Genomic DNA, 23,606 nt, shown 5'->3' with positions numbered 1-23,606 from the left:
GGAAAGAAAGAATATTTAAAGAAATAATCGTAGAAAATTTCCCAACCCTATTCAAGGACATAGCTATCCCTGTCCAAGAAGCACAACGAACTCTCATCAGAAAAAATCTGAATAGACCAACTCCAAGACACATACTCATCAGAATGTCAAAGGTCAAAGACAAAGAGAGAATTCTGAAGCAGCAAGAGAAAAGCAATGCATAACATATAAGGGATTGCCAGTAAGATTAAGTGCTGATTTTTCACCAGAAACCATGGAGGCAAAAAACACAATGGTCTGATATATTTACTACTACAAAAGAAAAACTTCCAGCCAAGAATCTTATATCCAGCAAGACCGTCTTTCAAAAATGAGGGCAAAATTAGAATATTCACAGATAAACAGAAACAGAGAATTTCTAAGCAAGAGACCGGATTTTCAGGAAATACTGAAGGATATGCTACTAGAGCCTGAAAAGAAAAGACAGGAGAGAGGGCCCTGGAAGAGAGTCTAGAAATGAAGATTATAGCAATAAAAAGTGTCAAGAGTGGTGAAAATAAAATATGACAGATAAAACTCAAATAGTCAGAAATAAACTTAACTAATGAGGTAAAGCACTTGTATTCAGAAAACTGCAACTCAATGTTAAAACAAATTTAAAAAGTCCTAAATAACTGGAAGAACATTCCATGCTCATGGATTAGAAGACTAAATATCATTAAGATGTCAATTCTACTCAAATTTATATACAGATTTAATGCAATGGCGGTAAAAATCCCACCAGCACTAAAGAAAAACTGAAAACACGATCATTAAATTTATTTGGAAGGGTAAGATATCCTGAATAGCCAGAAAAATCATAAAAAGGAAAAGTGAACCCTCATCTCCAGACTTTAAATCATAATACCTACCTATAGTGGTAAAAACAGCATGGTATTGGCATAAAGACAGACAAAATAGACCAATGGAACCAAATTTATGGTTCAAAAATAGACCCTCCCAGGTATGGTCAAATGATTTTTAACTAGCCTGTCAAACTCACACAGCTCGGGCAGAACAATCCATTCAACAAATGGTGCTGAAAGAATTGGACACCCATAGCTGAAAGAAGGAAGAGGATCCCTATCTCACACCTTATCCAAAAATTAACTCAAAATGGATCAAAAAACTAAAAAGCAAGAACCATAAAACTTCTGGAAGAAATTACTGGAAATTATCAAGACTTGGTGGTAGGTGGTGGATTCTTAAAGGAGGTAAGAGAAGGACTGAGTGGACTACTGATGTTTAATGTATGTAGAAGTTTTAATTAGCTTTGCTGTAAAATTGTGGAAATGTAGAGAGTGGCTGGTAACACAGTAACAGCTAGTTTATAAATGCGGATGTGACTGAAAACGACAGTCTAGTTGTCTAGTTATGTAAATGCCAACTGACAGAATTTTTGAGAATCTAGGAACTGGATAGCACGGTAAACCAAGAGGTAGGTGAGAATTGTGGTTGATGGTACAGATTCAAGAGTGTCCTTTGTTAGCTAGAACAAATGTATATCACTACTGCAGGGTGATGGGAATGTGGAGAAGCATGGGAAAAATACAGCTGGACTGACCTATGGACTGTGGTTAGTAGTAATAATATTCTTGCATCTACGCAAAAGATGTCCTGTGTTGATACTGAGGCAGTATGGAAAATGTGAGCCAAATGTACACTATGGACATGGTAATAATCAAATGATATTATTTTATCTGTAGCAAATGACACACCACATTGTGGTGTGACCATGGAGGGTGTTGTTCGGGAATTCTGCACATGTACATGATTGTTTTATAAGTTTACAACTTCTGTCATAAAAAATATATTTAAATAATAATAGGATGGGTCGGGGGGAAAACACACCAAATATAAGAACTATGATTAGTAGTAATATTTTGACAGTGTTCTTTCATAGTTTGTAACAAATGTCTCATGACAATGCAAGGTGTTGGTGGAGTGTTGATGTATGAGACCTCTGTGTGATGTTATGCATGTTTCCTTTGTAAGTTCACAACTTTTACTATACACTTAATTGTTTATGCATGTTCATATATAAATGATATAAAAATAATAATTGGATTGGTTAGGGGAAAAATACTTTGGTAATACTTTGACAATGCTCTGTAATTATTAAAAGGTTTAAAAACAATGCAAGTTATTAGTGGTAAGGTGACATGTTATATGTTTGACGTTATATGTTTGTTTTATAAGTTCACAACTATTATACATTGTTTATGTATGTTTATGTATGAGTGATATATTTCAATAAATTTTTTTAAAAAAAGGTAAATGAGGCATTTTCAGGCCCTTAAGGCTTCCCACCCCAAGGCCCTTGGAAGCAGATCTACCCATTATTGGGCCCAGGGCCTGAATTTCATCAACTAAACAGGGATACTCCTAAAGAACTGGAACAGGTTGAACCAAGAATCTCTCACACTCACACACTCACACACACACACACACACACACACACACACACACACACACACACAATGGCATAACACAGCCTCCTGCCACTAAATACCTACAAAAGAGAAAGAAACTGACCATCGGTAAACTCACCATCATAATCAGATGCCAGACATTAGCAAAAAATTACAAAGCACTACTAATAAAATGGAAGAAATGGCTCAAGCAAAGGAATATATCAAAACCCCAGATGAGGAACAAGATTTGAGACAACCAATCAACAAAGTTCATACAAATCTCCTAAATCAAACTGACCTGAAATATAGCTAAAGAGATAAAGAACATCAAGAAGACAATGACTGAGCACAAAAAAGAATCTAAAAACCTGAACAGTAAAATAATAAAAGCTTATTCAGAATGAATAGCATAATAGGTGAGCTCAAAAACATATTACAAAACAAAACAAAAAACCAAAAAAACACATTACAGGACAACCAGCAAGATGGTGGCAGAAAAGGAGCTCCAAGAGTCAGGCCATGCTACAGGGCAGTTAGTAATCACTCAGAGCTATCTAAAGCACCTATTTGGGGGCACCAGGACACCAGAGGAACATCCTGCAACATCCTTGAACGAATGGAAGGAGACTGCCCATTTGCAGAAAAGATTTCTAAGTTGAGAGCTCCAAGCCCTGAAGGCCGGTGCCCATCCTCCACTGGTGCACAAAATACCTCAGGAGCTATTCCAAGGCTGGAATTGAAAGCTCCACTTCCCAAAAACAGGGGAGGAAGAGATGGTTGGGCACCAACTTCAGCTACTGATTAGTAAATTCAGCAGGCTAAAGTATAATTCTCACAACAGCTTAAGTTTGAACCTATCCAAGTCAGAAAAAGGCTGATAGCCTTTTAACTCCATTCCTGGCACAAGGGGAAGTGGGGTGGACTGAAAACCACAGTGCTAGGAGAAGAGACAGGCTTCTTTCCACCGAGATCAGATTGCAGCTCTAGCATAAACCCCAGCCCCACCTCCAGCAGCTGCAAGGACCTGCGCCAGCCTCTGGGGAAAACTACAGGCCACGCAACAGAGGCCTGTGATCATCCTATTTTGGCAGTGCAAGTCACCTAAGGAGCTAATCCGTAGCTGGAACGGAAGGTCCCTTTCCCAAAAGCAGGGAGGAAGAGACAGTTGGCCACCAATGTCAGTTACTAATTAGTAAATTCGGTTGGCTAACATATAACCCTAAGAACAGCTAAAATTTGAACCTGTTCAAGTCTGAAAGAGGCCAGTAACTGCCATTTTGACTCCACCCCCAGCATGAGAGAAACCAGGCTGAAAATTAGTGACAGTAGAGACTGGTTTCTTTCACCCAGATCAGCCTGCAGCCCTAGCCTAAGTTTAAGCCCCACCTCTAGAAGAGAGGAAGCTGGCCGACTCTGCACCAGCCTCTCCAGGTAACTGCAGGTACATTCGTCTGACACAGACTGAAGAGTTTACTGGGGCAACTGCAATCATTTTAGACCCACACAGCATAGATTGCTGCCCACAACTGCAGCTCCATGCCCGCCTCAGGCAGAAGAGAAAGAGGCGTTAAGCTTCATCAGTCTCTCTGGGCAACTACAGTCTAGGCCTGCACAACTTGGATTATTACACACAGCTGTGGCTCTGTCCCTACCCCTGGCAAGAAAGTTGGGAGAAGTTTCATCAGTCCCTGGGGAATTGAGAGCAGACTGAGCCTCCACAGCCTACAGCACCAACTGTATCCTTGGCTCCTACTGCACAACCAGCAAGGAAGAAAGGGCAAAAAGCCCTAAACTAAAGAGAGAAACTGCACCCAGAATACTTTAGTAAGCAAGGCACCAATAAAAAATTAAAATCAATACCAAGAAACAGGACGATATGTCCCAGTTAAAGAACAGGATAAGCCTCCAGTTTAGACAACTAATCATACAATCACTCAAACAAATCTCCTTAATAAGTTCAATGAGATGACCAAAGAGATTAAGGATATTAAAACGACAATGGATAGGAAGGAAGACTTTTTTTTTTATTTCTCTCCCCTTCCCCACCGCCCCCCCCAGTTGTCTGCTCTCTATGTCCATTTGCTATGTATTCTTCTGTGACCGCTTCTATCCTTATCAGCAGCACTGGGAATCTGTGTTTCTTTTTGTTGTGTCATCTTGTTGTGTCAGCTCTCTGCGTGTGTGCCGCCATTCTTGGGCAGGCTGCACTTTCTTTAGCACTGGGCAGCTCTCCTTACGGGGCACACTCCTTGCGTGTGGGGCTCCCCTGCGTGGCATGGCACTCCTTGTGCACATCAGCACTGCACATGGGCCAGCTCCATACGCGTCAAGGAGGCCCGGGGTTTGAGCTGCAGACCTCCCATGTGGTAGGCGGACACCCTATCCACTGGGCCAAGTCCGCTTCCCAGCAAAGATGATTTTGAAAGCATAAACAGAAAAGGAGCAGATCGTATGGGAATGAAAAGCAGAATAAATGGAATTAAAAATACACTGAGAGAAGCAGACATAGCTCAACTGACAGCGTTATCTGTCTACCATATGGAGGGGTCCAGGGTTTGATGCCCGACACCTCCTGACCCTTGTGGTAAGCTGGCCCATGCGCAAGGAGTGCCGTGCCAGGCAGAGGTGCCCCCACGTAGGGGTGCCCCTAATGCACAAGGAGTATACCCCACAAGGAGAGCTGCCCGTGTGAGAAAAGTGCAGCCCACCCAGGAGTGGCGCCCCACACACAAAGTGCTGATGCAGCAAGATGCTGCAACAAAAAAGAGACAGTTTCCCAGTGCCGCCAGATAATGCAAGAAGATGCAGAAGAACACACAGCAAATGGACACAGAGACCAAACAACAGGGGCAAGGAGAGAGAAGTAAATAAAAATAAAATCTTAAAAAAAAAAAACCAACACTGGAACCATGTATTAGAAGATTTGAGGAAGCAGAAGCAAGGTTTGGTGGGCTTGAAAAAATGGCCTCTGTTACGAACATAGAAAAGAACAGATAAAGAATGGAAAAAAATTGAACAAGGTCTCAGGGAACTAATGACAGCAAGAGACGTGCAAACATACACGTCATGGGTCCCAGAAGAAGAGAAGGGAAAAGGGGCAGGAGGAATATTTGAAGAAATAATGGTAGAAAATTCCCCAGCCCTCTTGAAAGACATAGATATCCACCTCCAAGAAGCACAACACACTCCCAATTCAAATAAATCCGAAAAGACCAACTCCAAAACGCTTACTATCAGAATGTCTCATACCAAAGACAGAGAATTCTGCGAGCAGAAAGAGAAAAGCAATGTATAACATAAGAGAGATACCCAATATGATTAAGTACTGATTTCTCATCAGAAACAATGGAGGCAAGAAGACAGTGGTCTAATATATTAAAGATACTGAAAGAGAAAAACTTCCAGCCTAGAATCATATATCTGGCATGACTGTCTTTCAAAAATGGTGAGTTTAGAATATTCACAGATACACAGAAACTGAGAAAGTCTGTAACCAAGAGACCGGCTTTGCAGGAAATACTAAAGGGAGTGCTGCAGTCTGAAAAGATGGGAGAGAAAGGTCTGGAGGAGAGTCTAGAAATAAAGAACTCAACGTGTCAAAAGAGTGGTGAAAATAAAATATGACAGATAAAACCCAAATAGTCAGATATAAACTTAACCAATAACATGCAGCACTTGTATTCAGAAAATTACAACCATTGTCAAAAGAAATCAAAAAAGACCTAAATAAGTGGAAGAACATTCCATGCTAATGGACTGGAAGACTAAGTATCATTTAAGATGCCAATTATACTCAAACTGATATTGAGATTCAATGCAATCCTGATAAAAATTTCACTAGCATTTTTTAAATAAGTGGAAAACACAATTTTCAAATTTATTTGGACCACACCAAGGAACCGAAAGATTACAAGTGCCAAGAAGAAAAGTACCATCCATCAGCCATATGGGATCAAACAAAGCCCCCACTCAATTAGAGGTGGAGTGGGCATCATCATCCCAGAATCCTCAGGACTGGGAAATAAAATATGGACTAGAGTGGGCTTACTGGTATTCTACTACAGACTTATTGGGATTCTAGCAATGGAAGAAATTTTATATCATTAACATGGAGATAGTGGCCATTGGAAGTGCTAAAGTCAGGGAGAGGGAAAAAGAGGTGTAACATGGGGGCATTTCTGCAACTTAGAATTGTCCTGAACGACACAGCAAGACAGTTACATGGCCTTATATATCCTGCCATTAACCTACAGAATGGAGGGGGAGAGTGTAAACTATAAACCACGCTGTGTGGCAATGCTCCAAAATGTGTTCATCAACTGCAATGAATGTACCACACTAATGAAAGAAGTTGTCACACTGGTGGGGAAAAGTGGGAGGTGTGGGAAGTGGGGCATATGGGAACCCCTTATTTTTTTTATGTAACATTTTATGTAATCTAAGTACCTTTTAAAAATAAAATAAATTTTATTTGGAAGGCTAAGGGGGCCCCAAATAACAAGAAACATCTTAAAAAGGAAAAACAAAGTTGAAGGACTCTCATTTCTGGACTTTAAATCATTACCTAGACACAGTAGGAAAAACAGGATGGTAAGGACATAAACACCAACACACAGACCAATGCAACCAAACTGATAGTTCGAAAACAGACCCACATATCTATGGTCAACTGATTTTTGACTAGCCTGTTGAACCCACCCAGCTGGGACAGAACAGTCCATTCAACAACTGGTGCTTAGAGAAATGGATATCCATAGCTAAAACAAGGAAAAAGGACCCCTATCTCACACCTTATACAAAAATTAACTCAGACTGGATCAAAAACATAAACATAAAAGAACCATAAAGCTTCTAGAAGAAAATGTAGGAAATTATCTTCAAGACCTGGTGGTAGGTGGTGGATTTTAAAAGGAAATAAAAGGAGGACTGAGATGGACTACTGATGTTTAATGTATGTAGAAGTCTTAGTTAACGTTACTGTAAAAGTGTGGAAATGTACAGTTGATGGTAACACATTATAGTAAAACTGGTTTATAAATGGGAATATGGGTGAAAATGATAGTCTAGGGATGTAAATACCAGTTGACAGAAAGTTAGAGAATAATCTAGGGACTGAAGAGCACAGTAAACCCAAAGGTAGATGAGAACTGTGGTTGATGGTACATACCTAAACGTGCCCTTTGTGAGCTAGAGCAGATGTACATCACTATTGCAGGGCAGTGTGAATGTGCAGAAGCACAGGAAAAATACGGAGTGACCTATGGACTGTGGTTAACAATAATAATGTAATATCCATGCATATATGCCAAATATGTACTGTGTTGATAATGGGGGAGTATGGAGAAAGGTGTGCCTAAAAAATGCTATGCACCTGGTAATAATCTGTTCATACTATCTCATAATCTGTGGCAAATGTTCCACCATGGCATGGTGTGCTGATAGAGGGGTGATGTCTGAGAATTCTGCATATGGGCATGATCGTTTTGTAAGTTTACAACTTCTGTCACAAGACTGTATTTGAAAGGTAATAGTTAGATGGGTTGAGGGGAAAATACACCAAATTAAAGATAAAGACCATGGTTAGTAGTAAGACTTTGATAATATTCTTTCATAATTTGTAACAAATGTCTCACAACAATGCAAGGTATTGGTGGTGGGTTGATGTATGGGACCCCTGTATGATGCTACACATGTCTGCTTTTTAAGTTCACAACTTTACTATATACCTGTTGTTTATATATATTCATGTATAAATGATATTTTTTTAAAAATAGTAATAGGGTGGGTTAGGGGAAAAATATTTTGGTTAGTAGTAATATTTTGAAGATGCTCTTTAATCATTAGTTTAAAAAATATTTCACAACAATGCACAGTATTGGTGGTAGGGTGAGGTATGAGGGCCCTGTATGATGTTATATGTTTGTTTTGTAAGTTCACAAGTATTACTATACACTTATTGTTTATGTTGGTGTATGAGTAATATACATCAATAAATTTTTTTTAACAATTAAAAAAAAACCTTACAGGCATTCAATAGCAGACTTGAAATAATAGAAGCACAAAGAACAACAAAAAAATAGATAAATGGGACCTCCTCAAAATTAAACACTTTTGTACCTCACATGACTTTGTCAAAAGGGTAAAAAGGCAGCCAACTCAGTGGGAGAAAGTATTTGGAAATTATACCCAATAATGGTTTAATATCCATGATAAAGATGTTAAGATGTTATAACTCAAAAATAAAAAGACAAACGACCCAATTAAAAAACAGGCAAAACACGTGAATTGACATTTGTCCAAATAAGAAATAAATGGGGGGGGGGGGAAACATGAAAGAAGGCCAACATCACTAATGATTAGGGAAATGCAAATCAAACCTATGAAATAGCATTTCACGCTTATTAGGACGGCCACTATTAAAAAGACAGAAAACTACAACTGTTGGAGAGGATGTGGAGAGAGAGGAAAACTTACTCACTGTTGGTGGGAATACAGAATGGTACAGCCACTGGGAAAGACTGCTTGGCAGTTGCTAAAGAAGTTGAATATAGATTCACCCGACAATACCACAACTTGGCAGATGCTAAAGAAGTTGAATACAGTTACCCAGCAATACCTGGTATACACCCATAAGAACTGAGAGCAGTGACAAAAACAGACATCTGCCTGCCAATGTTCACAGCAGTGTTGTTTGCAAGTGCCAAAAGATGGAAACAACCCAAGTAAGTGTATCTCAATCAATGAATGGTTAAACTGTGGTGAATACACACAGTGGAATATTATGCAGCTGCAAGAAAAAATGAAGTCATGAAGCATATGACAACACGGATGAACTTGGAGGACACTACGCTGAGTTGAAGCAAGCCAGACAAAAGGACCAATAGAGTATGACTGCTATTATAAACTAAATACACTGTGTAATGTCATGGAGTTAACTTGAATACGGGTGATCAGAAAATAGAATGAGGTAAAGAATAGAAAGCTGAGGATTAACGTGGGCAGAAGTGGTGAAAAGGATGTGTGTTAATCTTTGGCAATAAACAGAAAGATGAAAGCACAACAATTTTTGTATCTAGCAGTATCATTATATGGGTGTAACAGTGGTTTAAAAGGAAACTCTAAGGTCATGTATACCACTAAAAGGAAAGCTGAAAAACGAAACAGGGACTGTACAGCACAGTAAAACGTGAAATATGAATATGGGTACAACTGCATATGTAAGACTTTTTCTTTGAAACTAAACAAATGTATGTTTATACTATAAGATGTTAATTATCAGACCAAAAAAAAAAAAAACCATTATGCTGGGAAGCAGATGTAGCCCACTGGCTGAGTACCTGCTTCCCATGTACAAGGTCCTGGGTTCAATCCCTGGTACCTCCAAAAAACATTATGCTAAGTGAAAGAAACCAGACACAGAGTACTACATACTGTATGGTCCCCTTTATATAAAATGTAATTATAAATACATTTATAAAGATGAAATTAGACTAGTGGTTATGTAGGGCTGGGGAAGGCTAGAGGGATTGAGATGACTGCTAAGGGCTGTGGAGTTTTCTTTTTGGAGTAATGAAACTGTTCTAAAATTTTTTGTGATGATGAATGCACAACATTGTGACTACACTAAACCCACTGTACACTTGGGACAGACTGTATAATATGTGAATGTATCTCAGTAAAATAGCTTTTAAAAAAAAAGAAATTCTATCCGTGACCCACTACAATTTCCTGCTGACTTGTTCATGAGTCTCAACCTGCAGTTTATAAAGTCACCTGAAAACAGAATGATGTTAAGAGAATGGAAAGCTGGGGGTTAATCTGTGCAAATTTGATAAAATGGATGTTCATAAATCTTGGAAATGAATAGAAATGATGGAAGGACATCCTAGTGCAACTAGCAGCACTAACATACGGGTATGACAGTAGTTGAAAGGGAAAGTCTAAGATCATGTATATTATAAGAAGGAAAGCTAAATAATATAACATGGGATTGCATATTATAGCAAAACTTCATGTGAAATAGGAACATGCATAATACTGCATGTAGAAGACTGTTTTTCTTTGAAACTTAACAAATGTACATTAATGTTAAAAGATGTTAATATGCAAAAATACAACCAAAGCAAAATATGGTCAGCAGTGATTAATAACACTTAATAATCTTCCACTAGGGGGGGAAAAAAAAAAAAGAACTATATTAAGTGAAAGAAACTAAAGGCAATACATACTGTTTGATTCCATCTATACAAAATATAAATAGAAACAAATTAGAAAAAAAATAGCAGCTATGTACAGCAGGGGAAACAGAGAGACACTGAGAAGTGATTATTAAGGGGCAGAGCATTTTTTGATTTTATTATTAATGGAATAATGAAAATCTCTGTAATACCTGAAGTGACGAATGCACAACTGTGTGATTATAACAAATACCACTGATTGTGAACTTTGGATGCATTGTACACTTTGGGTAATTTGTATGCTTTATTAATATGTATCAATAAAATTGATTTTTAAAAAATTCCTAGTCAACCCAAAAATCAAAAATTAAAATAATTTATTATAATTCCTCTCATTCCTCTCATCCCAACTCTCTTTTCAATCTACTACCAAAAAAACAAAAACAAAACAAAACAAGGAAGAATTAGTAGCCTTTTACATTTTCCCATTGAGAGTTTTTTTCCCCTTCCATAACTTACCTGCAGGCGCGGTCAGGGGAATTAAGAATTTCATAGTAGAATACAGAAAAATTCAGAGCAAGACCTAAGCGAATGGGATGTGTTGGTGGAAGTTCTGTCATTGCAATATCACTAGCAGCTTTATAAGCCACTAGGCTGTTCTCTGCAGCCTCCTTCCTGTCATTTCCCGTGGCAAATTCAGCCAGATACCTGTGGTAGTCTCCTTTCCTAAAAAAAAAAAAAAAAAAAAAAAAAGAGAAAACAAGACAAAACAAAAAATAAGCACAATGTCTTTTAAAGGAAAAAGAATCTGTTAAAAATTTGTTTTATATTATATAAAATGTGACAAAAATGTATTTAACCAAGAACAGTCAGAAATAGCTATGTACACCAGGTGAAACAGAAATTGAGTGAAGAAGTTTCTTGTTTGTTTTCTGTTATTATACTGAAATAATAAAAATGCACTACTAATGACTGAAGTGATGAATGCACAACTATGTGACTATATCAAATACCAATGATTGTACTCTTCATATGAATGGTATGATTTATTAATATGTATCAATAAAATCAATTTGGGGAAAAATATATATTCAACAATTAATAGGTATTATCAATAACTCTGGAGGTCTCTCTCAGGGCTGATCGACATCAGTTTTTTTTCTTCTTAGAGATTTCTTATTATTGAATATAAGCAAAATAGCCAGAAAAATTAACTGGAAGATCTCAAAATTAATAAAATCACTAGAACAAGATAAGTAACTGGAACCAGAGGGAAAAAAATTCCTATGTAAATGTTAAGTTTGAACTATGGAATGCATGGCTGGAGGAGTTGGGGGAAGTGGGAGATTGTTCACAAAAGCAGAATATAATCAGGTAAAGAAAATTTAGTATATTTTTATAACAACAGTCTGATCATCCTAACAGCAAAAATTCGTCATCAGCAGTGAATTGTAAAATGAGGATTCAAAAAATTATTTAAGTTTTAAAAATTAGTCCTCCCATATAACTATCCTTCCGACATTAAACAATTTTAAATAAAAGCTGAAAACCCACATGGAAAAAGTCATGATTTTAAGACCAACTTTTAATCTTACATTTTCCCTTCAGGTATGGAACCTACATTTTATAATAGAAAACCTTGGACTCGCCAGTGTTAGCTGCTGGAATGAGATGTTTGTCCAGTACATCCAGAATGTCACAACAGATTAACTTTAGCTCAGTCTCAACCTGAAAAATTAAACAGATTGTTAAAGCCTAAGAATTCCAATAATTATCATATACTCCACCTTATGGGGTTAAGGAGGAGAGCCCAGTATTGAGCAGAATACACATCCCTCAAAAATCCCCCTTTTCTCCTTCTCTTGAGAGAAAAGCAGAGAAATGGCATTTCCAGGTTATGGAAATTTTTTTCCTTTCTACATGCAGTTTATTAAGGTGCTCTGGGGGAAGCGGATTTGTCCCAAAGGATAGGGCATCTGCCTACCACATGGGAGGTCCAAGGTTCAAACCCAGGACCTCCTGACCCGTGTGGTGAGCTGGCCCATGCGCAGCGCAAGGAGTGCCGTGCCATGCAGGGGTGTCCCCCGCATTGGGGAGATCCATGAGCAAAGAGTGCGCCCCGTGAGGAGAGCCACCCTGAGCAAAAAAAAGTGCAGCCTGCCCAGGAGTGGCGCTGCATACACGGAGAGCTGACAAAGCAAGATGACACAACAAAAAAAGAAACACAGATTCCTGGTGCTGCTGACAAGAATACAAGCTGACACAGAAGAACACACAGCAAATGAACACAGAGAGCAGACAACTGGGGGTGGGGGGGAGCAGGAAAGGGGAGAGAAATAAATAAATCTTAAAAAAAAAACTTAGATTAAAAAAAAAAAAGGTGCTTTGGGAAAAACTCAAAGAGTTCAGCTACGTTACCAATGGGTGACAATGAGTTATCACCAAGTGCTGGGCGTTTACATGAATTAACTTCTTCAATGAAGTAGTTACTATTATTTCCATTTACAAGGGAAAACAGAAGGTATTTGCTCAAAGGGGCGGAGCTAGGATTTGAACGCAAGCAATGAGGCAGCATGCCTAAAGACCACGGTTCCTACACAATCAAAATTCAAGCACAGGCAACCTGCCTACAGTGCTCACATTATTATATTTGTAACTACTATACTGACTATACTCAACAGTCAATCACTTTAGTGGTAGAGATCCACAGCCAATTTATCTGTAAACCTAGGAAAATATTGCCACTCATCTCTATTATATTTTCATAACGAAAATGCACACAAACCACACACCCCTTTCTCTCCATTTGATTCATAGTGAGTCTGCTGAACCTTCTGAAGTGCTTCTCATGGCCTCTGAAATAATTTTCACACTCACTCTTCCCCTATAATCTTACCCGTGTCCTAAGAAAAACTAGCTTTTTCCCTGAATAAACTATCCCCTTTGCGACTTTTCAAGATGTCTACATAGATAACTAATAGGACAGTACTCAAAAGAAAATGTATCCTTTCCTTTGGAGAAATTTTTAAATTACAAAAATAAAAGGCATTCTTTGTGATCTATTAACTTAAATTGAAAAAAGAGTTAAAGAATTAATTAATTAATTTTAAAAAGGCAAAAACTAGGACAGAATAAGACAACCAGAAAAAGAAGTATGAACTTCTTTGGTATATAAATTCCCCATATGTAAAAATTACAAGATTGGATAAAAAAATGAAGTCTTTTAATGTACACAGAAATGGTACCAAAACATACTCTACACACTGACCCAAAACAACCAAGAAGGTCATGCCTATATTTAAAAACCTTAGTCATCTTTCTTTGACGATGTCTAGAATACAAAAATCTCACCATTTGCCGATACTCCCGAATCATTTTTAGTTTGTCTTCTCCACCCTTGTTTTCTTCTTTCTGTTCAATGCTGCTGATTATTCTCCAGGAGGCTCTTCTGGCTCCAATCACATTTTTATATGCAACGGATAGGAGGTTTCTTTCTTCAACTGTCAACTCCACATCCATCCCTGCTACTTTCTTCATTGATTCCACCATTTCTATAAGGGAAAAAGTAAAATCAGACCTTACAAACTATCTCTCCACAGCAGCTTTTTTCTTTTTATCCTGCCAAGCTAATGGAAAATAGAGAATTTTAACAAAAATGGCTTCAAAATCAACAAAATTGGAAAGCGGATGTGGCTCAAGCAGATGGACACCTGCCTGCACCACGTGGGAGGTCCCAGGTTTGGTTCCTGGTGCCTCCCTGAAAAAGGCGAGCACACAACAGAGAGAGCAGACAGCAAATGCAAACGGGGGGGGGGGGGGGGGGACGAGGAGGATAAATAAATCTTTTTTTGAGAAAAGATCATGAAAATTAATGTATGCGGATAAATGCACAACTGTGATTATACTGAAAAGCCACTGACTGTACCCTTTGGGTGGATTGTATGTGTGAATATATCTCAATAAAACTATTAAAAAAATTAATATGAGTAAAAAACCAAGACGTGAAAGAAACTAAACTAAGAACCAGAAAACGGAAAATCTAGAATATAAACTGTATTAAATCAGAAAGACTTTAGAAGTACCTAGTATAATTTATTATGGTTTGGAGGCATCTCGTTCATATTAAATAAGAGAACTAGGGACACCTAATTATTTTCCAGTAAAAAGAATTGAGCTGGTAGTTCAAAACAAAGATTAAAATTTTACAGGTTCTGAAATATATTCCCTTAAAACATCCAAAATCATGGGAGAAATGGAAAATTCATACATACAGCAAACATATAATGAACATCTGATTAGTCACAAGCACAAATATCTTTGGATATTTCCATTTCTCTTTTAAAAGGGCCAAACACCGTCGTCCTAGGAATCCATTCATTGATAAAACATAGTGATGTCTATTTGCTACCACTAGGTGGCAAGCAAAGAAAGGGGCACAGATACACCTTGGGAAATCTGGATATAAGCAGTTACACAGGAATGCAAAACAAGAAAAAATAACAGCTCAATAATTATTAAATATATTAATGAAAACTATGCTTTTAGAAAAAACAATGTTATTTTATCTTGAGGCCCTCCAACTTTACTGCTTTAGAATCTCTGGCAATGAGATATTTGTGTTTTAACAAACATCCTAGGTATGATACAGATAGATGGTGACTTAAACACTGCTTAATAGGTATGCTAGCGGGCGGCAGACTTGGCCCAGTGGTTAGGATGTCTGTCTACCATATGGGAGGTCTGTGGTTCAAACCCCGGGCCTCCTTGACCCGTGTGGAGCTGGCCCATGCGCAGTGCTGATGCGCGCAAGGAGTGCCCTGCCTTGCAGGGGTGTCCCCGTGCAGAGGAGCCCACGCGCAAGGAGTGCACCCTGTAAGGAGAGCCACCCAGTACAAAAGAAAAGTGCAGTCTGCCCAGGAATGGCGCCGCACACATGGAGAGCTGACACAACAAGATGATGCAACAAAAAAAGAAACACAGATTCCCGTGCCACTGACAACAACAGAAGCGGACAAACAAGACGCAGCAAAGAGACACAGATAACAGACAACCGGGGTGGGGGTGGGGGTGGGGGTGGGGGTGGGGGTGGGGGTGGGGGTGGGGGAAGGGGAAATAAATAAATCTTTAAAAAAAAAAAAAAGGTATGCTATATATTAAGGGCAGTCTCCCTAATCTGTAACCCCCAGGAAAACATGTTTCAAAAATTATCCTTTCAGGAAGTTCACAGAAATATTAAGATGGAAAACCTCTTCAGAGGGAAGCAGGTGTGGCTCAAGCGATTGGGCCCCTGCCTATCACAAGGAAGTCCTTAGTATGGTTTCCAGTGCCTCCTAAAGACAACAAACTGGTGTGACAGGTGGTGTGGCAAGCTGACACAACAGACACAAGAAGAAAAGAATGAGACGCAACAAAGCAGGAAGCAAAGGCTCCCGGTGCCTCCTAAAGAGGATGAGCAAGACAGTGATCTGAAGCAAAGAGCAGATGCGGCAAACGTACACAACAAGATGATTCAACAAGAGACACAAAAAGAAAAACACGAGAGACACACAAAGGGGGGAAAAGAGGTGACTCAAACAATTAGGCACCTCCCTCCCACATCAGAGGCCCAGGTTTGTTTCCCCCTGCCTCTTAAAGAAACAAGGAAGATGAACAAACATAACAAGTGCAAACAATGAGGAGGTTGGGAGAAATAAATTTTAAAAACCTTAAAAAAAAAAAACCTCTTTAGAAAACAGTTGGCAGTTACTTATACAGTTAAGCATATACTTACAATACAACTCAGCAATCTCAGGCCTAGGCAATACCCAAGAGAAATGAAAACACATCTTCCCAAAGACTTTTAAACAAATGTTCACAATAACTAAATTCTTAACAGCCAACAACTGTTAACAATCCAAATGCCTATCAAGAGGGGAACAAATAAACCAAACTGTCGGTCCATCCATTCATATGACAGAATACTAAATATTTGAAAGGATCAAACTACTGCTATAAAGGAACAACATGGACAATTTCAAAAACAACTAAATGAAAAGAACAAAAGACTATGATTCTATTTTTATCAGGATATAATAAATGCAAAACTATCAAGACAGAAAGCAAATCAGTGGCTGCCAAGGCGTAAGGATGAATAAGTACAAAGGGCATTTTTTGTTGTAACAGAAATGTTCTACTGTGGTGTTACACAACTGTATACATTTATCAAAATTCATGGGAAGCGGTCTTGGCCCAGTGGTTAGGGCATCCGTCTACCACATAGGAGGTGTCCACTGTTCAAACCCTGGGTGGCCTCCTTGACCCGTGTGCAACTGGCCACGCGCAGTGCTGATGTGCGCAAGGAATGCCCTGCCACGCAGGGGTGTCCCCGTGTAGGGGAGCCCCACGCACAAGGAGTGCGCAACGGAAGGAGAGCCACCCAGCGCGAAAGAAAGTGCAGACTGCCCAGGAATGGCACCGCAAACACGGAGAGCTGACACAACAAGATGACGCAACAAAAACAAACACAGATTCCTGTGCCACTGACAACAGAAGCAGACAAAGAAGAACACACAGCGAATAAAAACAGAGAACAGACAACTGGGGTGCGGGGGGGGGAGAAGGGGAGAGAAATAAATAATCTTTTTTAAAAATTGCAATGAATTACATGTGTCAATAAAGCTGATTTTTAAAAATGGAAATCTGATGCATAAAAGATATATTAGGATATTGGCAAGAGACCGATAATTTATTTCTGAAAGTATTCACTTTAAACGTTCAATTTTTAAATTAAAAAAAAATTTTTTTTTTAGTTACCAGGACTGGGGATTGAACCAAGGACCCTCATATGCGAGAAGCTGGCACTGAGCCAATTCAGCTCCCGAGTTGGTTTTCTCATTTGTTTGCTTGTTGTTTTTTTGCTTCTAGGAGGCACCAGAAACCGAACTCAGGATCCCACATGGGAGGCAGACGCTCAACAGCTTGAGCCACATCTGCTCAACTGAAACATGCCCAATTTTTAACACCACCATCATTAAACAGGTTAAATTTACAGGCAATGGAGTAAGAGGGTATCATTCCAAGTTCACGCCTATGCCAGTGTATTCTCAAAAACCAACAAATCCAACATACTTCAGAAGCGAATATAATAATACAATTTTCTAATTCTTTCCCAACAGAGCAATTCAGAAAAGTAACCCATCCACACCAAAACAGTACCATTATTTATACAAGGAGAAACTAGATAGAATTTATTTATCTAATACCACCGAAAATTTAGCAGTGATATATCTCTGGGTGCTGAAGTGGGACAGTCTATATTCCAATGAAATCCATTATTTCAGAATCAATAAAATATAAGTTCATTTAGACAGAAACCAAACAATGCACAGAGAACTGTGTTACAACTCCAGGAGCAGCAGGTAACTTTTTAAAATAACAGCTTTACTGACAAGTAATTCAGATATATAATTTACCCATTTAAAGAATATGATTCAAATGATTCAGTGGGTTTTAATATAGTCACAAAACTGGGCAACTATCACAATTTGAGAACATCTTCGTCACTTCAAAACAAAAAGAAAACCATTACCCATTAGCAGAAGCTCCCCTTTCTCACAACCCTAGGCAATCACCAATCTACTTTTGTGTCTATGGATCTGTCTACTCTAGGCATTTCACATAAAAAGAAGCATATATTATATGGCCTTTCTAAGACTAGCTTCTTTCACTTGGCACAAAGGTTTTTTTTTTTTTTAAGAGTATTCCTACTGGATTCGAAATTATATCTCACCACCGCATTGAGTTGTACTTCCTTTATGACTAATGATGTTGAGCACCTTTTTGCCACTTATCTGCCATTTGTATTTTCTTCTTTGAAGGAGAATCTATAAAGAGTGGTCATTTCTCTTTTACTATTGAGTTGTAGGAGTTATCCACTTTTAAAGTCCCAAATGACCCCTTCTCTGCCTCTCATCCTCAGAAATTTCTCCATTCCTTCAAGGTAATAGATTAAGGTACAGGAGTAGTGTGAGGAGTCAGGGAGAGTTAACTAATCCCACTCAAAGTTCTACAACCAAGGCTTTGTACTAATTTGTACCAATTCTGATTATAATGAAACATTTTCATAACACTGGTGTCATCCTTATTCTTTTAAAACCTGTAACAGAAACATGATCTTAAACTATATGTGAAAGCTGATTTTCCAAAATTCTAGGCTAGCCACACCCTTTAAACCTCCACCAGTAGGGAATTAACATCAACCATTATAGTAACATAAATTCCTCAACACAACTAGCACTTCATGAAAACATCTCTGCGGCATGTATTCATCAATATGATCTAAGCATTTCTTGTGTAAAGAGTGTGGAAAGAAGGCTGCATCTGTGCGCATCAGGTATGATCATAACCATGATCATGAACCAAAGGAGAGCTTGGTCAAATCGCTACTTGTGAATGCACAAGTAGTTTGATACATGAATTTTAGGCAATGAAATATAATTTCTGGGACTTCTGATCGTTTGAGGACAACAGGTAGTTGACTAGAAATCACTACTGTTGTAGAAACTCTTGAAACATAACCCCTACACGTCAATGAGCATCTTGATACTCTAATGTGTTTGGTTCCAGGCATTTTCCTCTCATTGTGTGATTTAAAAAAAAAAAAAAAGCTTAGAAAGCCATTACATTAAATTAGCTTGGCTCTGGGACACCTTTATTTGTTACTGGATTAACTATTCTGCCGAATAAGAGTCAAATGTTCTTCATCCTCACTTTAATTCAGCTTTGCTCTTGGTTTTTTTCTTTGAAGAATTTAAACATTCACTCAACTAACTCATAACAAAACATCCCATGCCAAGCACTGTTACAAATACTCTGCATGTATTAATGCATGTGTTTTTCTCAACAGATGTTGAAGAAGTACCAGTGTTATTTTTCGTTTTAAATGCAGCAACTGAAGAATTTAAAGGCTAAGAAACTGCTCAAGATCACTAGTTCAGCAGATTCCAACCCAGGCAATCTGACTCCGGAGGTATGCTCTGATTTAATCAAACCTCAAATGTGAGAGTATTTGTATGAATTCACCAGTATGGGGATCTCTTTATTTGCTTCTGTGAGTACAAATGCAAAATAACTAATTTCATTGACCATATCAGAGATGTAAGCTTAATACATGAAAATGTAGTTTATTCCTACCGGAAACAGTCTCCAAAAAGCTTCCACCAGTGCCTACAGAACAAAATATTCTCAAGTCCCTAACATCTCCACATCAACATCCCAGTAAACAATTCTCCCAAGGTTGTCCCTGCCAAGTGGTAAAACAAGTTTCAGATGAGTTTCAATAATCTTTTAATTTTATAAAGACAGGGTACAAAGTTTCTCTAGGAATGAATGGAAAGGTAAAAGTGTAACAATGTTTGTAACATGCACTGCTATCATATGGGTATGACAGTGGTTTAAAGAGAAAGTCTAATGTCATGTATATTACTAAAAGGAAAGCTAAAAAATGTAACATGAAATTATACAGCATAGTAAAACCTCATGTGAAATATGAATATGGGTGATAGTTCATATATGACTATTTTTCTTCAACAAATATAAGTTAATACAAGCTGTTAATTATAAGAAAAAAAATTATATTAAGTGAAAGAAACCAGACAGAATACTATTGTATGATTCCATTTATATAAAATGTAAATATAAAAAAATTTGTAAAGATGAAAAAAAGATGAAATCAGATTAGTGATTATGTAAGGCCAGGGAAGGATAGAGGGGTTAAGAGGTGACTGCTAAAGGTGTCAAGTTTTTCTTTTTGGAGTAATGAAATTCTAAAATTTTCTGTGGTGATAAATGCAAAAGCACCACTGAATGCATAAAAGCCACTGACTATACACTTTGGACAGATCATATGGTATGTGAATATATCTAATAAAACTGTTTAATAAATAATTATTCAAGAATAGCCAGAAATAGCAGCTATGTATAGCAGGAAAGCACAGAGAGATTGAGAGGGAAGAATTTTCTTGTTTATTATTACTGAAATAATGAAATGCTCTAATAATGACTAAAGTGATGAATGCGCAACTATGTGATTATACAAAATACCACTGACTGTACACTTTGGATGCTTTATTAATATGTATCAACAAAACTGTTTTTTTTTTAAAAAAAAAATCTATTATGCTAAGTGAAAGAAACCAGACACAAAGTACTACCTATTATATGATTCCATTTATACAAAATGCAAATACAAATCAATTTACAAAAATGAAACTAGATTAGTGGTTATGCAGGGTTAGGGAAGGATAGAGGGAGTGAGAGGTTGACCGCTAAGAGGTGCAGTTTGTTCTAAAATTTTTTGGGGTGGTGAATGCACAATACTGTGATTATACTAAAAGTCACTGACTGTACACTTTGGATAGACTATACAGTATGTGAACATATCTCAATAAAACTGCTTTAAAAAACAAAACAAAGTAGAAGGGGAAACATGTCTCCATCTATCAAACTGCTCACAAATTACCACAAGCTCCAATTCTACAGTTCCTACGGAGATCCAGGATCAGGAGGGAAGCAAACTGCTCAGAGCCAGTCAGTGGAAAAATGAGAAGGCTCTTTACTGGCTGACAGGATTAACATACCTCCCATCAAAGAATACAGATCATAACCATTTCTCCCAACATGGAAAAAAATGTTTTCCAGCTGTTAGAACATATAATCCTACTTTTAAAGACAAGAAACTAAAGCTGAGAGTAACTTGCCTAGAGTAACTCAGCAAATAAGTGTATTCAAACACAAACTCAAACCTAAATGATCTAACTTCAGAGCCTGAGTTCTTCACCACCACACTAGACTGACTTCTCAACTTGAGTGCTCACAGAAACAAGAAATGCATGAGTCCACGAACAATAACACGGAAGGTAATCTTCCCAAGGGAAGAAAAGGGGCATGACAAAGAAGTTTTTTTAAGGCAGTATCTGAAGCTATCACCCAAAATTCTGGTGATACAAGTTTTGGGTTTGTTTTACATAAGGGTTGATCAATTAGCTAATGACCTTTCCCCTTTGCCTAGGAACCTACTCATCCCTCTGGATCAAACTCAAATGCCTTAGTCTGTAAAGCCTTCCTGGGCTTTCCAAACCAAGACCATATTTCTCTGCATCAAAGATCACTTTCTCCCCATCATTATCTTCCTAAAAGGGAATGAACTGTGTCTTCATCTCACCTGATGCCACAAAGGGAACCCAAATATTTGAGGTAAGAATGAAGAGATAAAATGAACTACTTTAAATAGAAAGACTGAGAAATATATTTTCGTGGACTTGATTATCTCCTAGGTAAAAAGAACCTATTTATGGATCCCCTCTAGACAAAGCTAGAGATTCTATAGTCCTTCCTGGGCAGTTTCAACAGACTCTGTTCCTGCAGCCTGTTTTGATTAGTGGAAAATTTAGTTACATCTGTCCCTAAAAAAAAAAAATCTTTGAATTATCCTGAAGAATGAAGATCTGTTCACATTTTGATTAAAGGGAAATTTAGTAGAGGTGTCCCATGTTATCCCACTTTAGCAATGTGCCCACACAACCAGCCAGTACTTCCAATTAAAAGTATGGCATCTAGAAAAGCGGATATGGCTCAAATAATTGAGCTCCTGCATGCCACACGGGAGGTCCCAGGTTCAGTGCCCAGTGCCTCCTAAAGAAGGTGAGCAAAACAGCAAGCTAACGTGACAGGCAGGTGCGGCAAGCTGACGCAACAAGATGGCGCAACAAGAGACACAAAGTAAAAATATAATGAGACACAACAAAGCAAGAAGTAGACGTGGATGGTGGCTCAAGCAATTAGGCCACCTCTGTCTCACCTGTGAGGTCCCTGGTTGGGTTCCTGGTGCCTCCTAAAACAAAAGATGACCAGCACACAACAGACACTGCAAATGCAAACAATGAGGAGGTGGGGAGAAATAAATAAATCTTAAATAAAAAAAAAAGGGGGGGGAGCAGATATGACTCAAGGAGTTGAGTGCCAGCTTCCCACATGAGGTCCCAGGTTCAATCTGAAGCCCTGGTAGCTCAAAAAAAAAAAAAAAAAAACAAACAGTATGTCATCTATAGGGCCTGAGAATATGAACTATCTAATATATGATCTACCATGAATCATGAACACTTCTAACATAGAAGTAACAATATTTCCTAATACAAGAGTCAAGGGACTAGGGGATATTCTGAGAACCTGGTATACTGTAGTCTAGAAGTTTTGCTGATTTGTCTGCTATGGATAAAAAAAAATTTTTTTAAGTAAGTCTGAAAATATAAGCATATTACCACTTTTTTCAAAAAAAAGAAAAGAAAAGAAAAGAAAAAGGCATATTGTCTAGGATTATAACCTGTCTCTGATATGGAAAAGTGGGTGGTAGATATATTTTTTTAAAAAGACGGGTGTGGAGAGCCCATCAAAGCAATATAAAGTATCATTTTACCCATGTGGTAAGCTGGCCCACGCGCAGTGCTGGCGCGCACAAGGAGTGCTGTGCCATAAGGAGAGCTCCCCTGCATGTAAAAAGCACAGCCTGCCACACAGGGCACCCCCGCGTAAGGGTGCCCCACGCACAAGGAAAGCCCTGTAAGGAGAGCCGCCCTGCAAGTAAAAAGCACAGGCTGCCCAGGAGTGGCACTGCACACAGAGAGCTGATGCAGCAAGATGACGCAACAAAAAAGAGACGCAGTTTCCCAGTGCCGCTGGATAATGCAAGCAGACACAGAAGAACATACAGCAAATGGACAGAGAGAGCAGACAACCGGGAAGGAGGGGGAGAGAAATAAATAAAAACAAATCTTTAAAAAATATTAATAATAAAGTATCCTTTTATATAAAGACTAAATTTGATTCCCATTCAAGAGCCACTAGAGCACAATTAGAGCAAGAGAATTAAGGAAAAACCTAACTCTAAACATATTTAAAAGACTAAGCTAAGGAATAGAGTAAGGCTTAAAATATGAAGAGCTTCTACTTGGAAAGATGGAAA

General features: G+C 38.3%; 1 protein-coding gene across 2 annotated transcripts in view; it reads right to left on the bottom strand.

Moving 5' to 3' along the window:
• Positions 1-23,606, bottom strand: part of YWHAE (tyrosine 3-monooxygenase/tryptophan 5-monooxygenase activation protein epsilon) — a 61,804-nt gene that overhangs the window by 12,396 nt on the left and 25,802 nt on the right. For both annotated transcript variants that reach the window (XM_004483775.4, XM_004483776.4), the window contains exons 2-4: positions 13,961-14,160; positions 12,231-12,337; positions 11,129-11,335 (exon numbers count right to left, since the gene is read on the bottom strand). In XM_004483775.4, coding sequence (XP_004483832.1) covers positions 11,129-11,335; positions 12,231-12,337; positions 13,961-14,160 — 514 coding nt within the window. The remainder of the gene's footprint in view (positions 1-11,128; positions 11,336-12,230; positions 12,338-13,960; positions 14,161-23,606) is intronic.

The sequence above is a fragment of the Dasypus novemcinctus genome, chromosome 21 (genome assembly GCF_030445035.2).
Source record: "Dasypus novemcinctus isolate mDasNov1 chromosome 21, mDasNov1.1.hap2, whole genome shotgun sequence".
NCBI lineage: Eukaryota > Metazoa > Chordata > Mammalia > Cingulata > Dasypodidae > Dasypus > Dasypus novemcinctus.
Note: the sequence above shows the minus strand (reverse complement) of the source record. Positions and strands in the feature narration are given on the sequence as shown.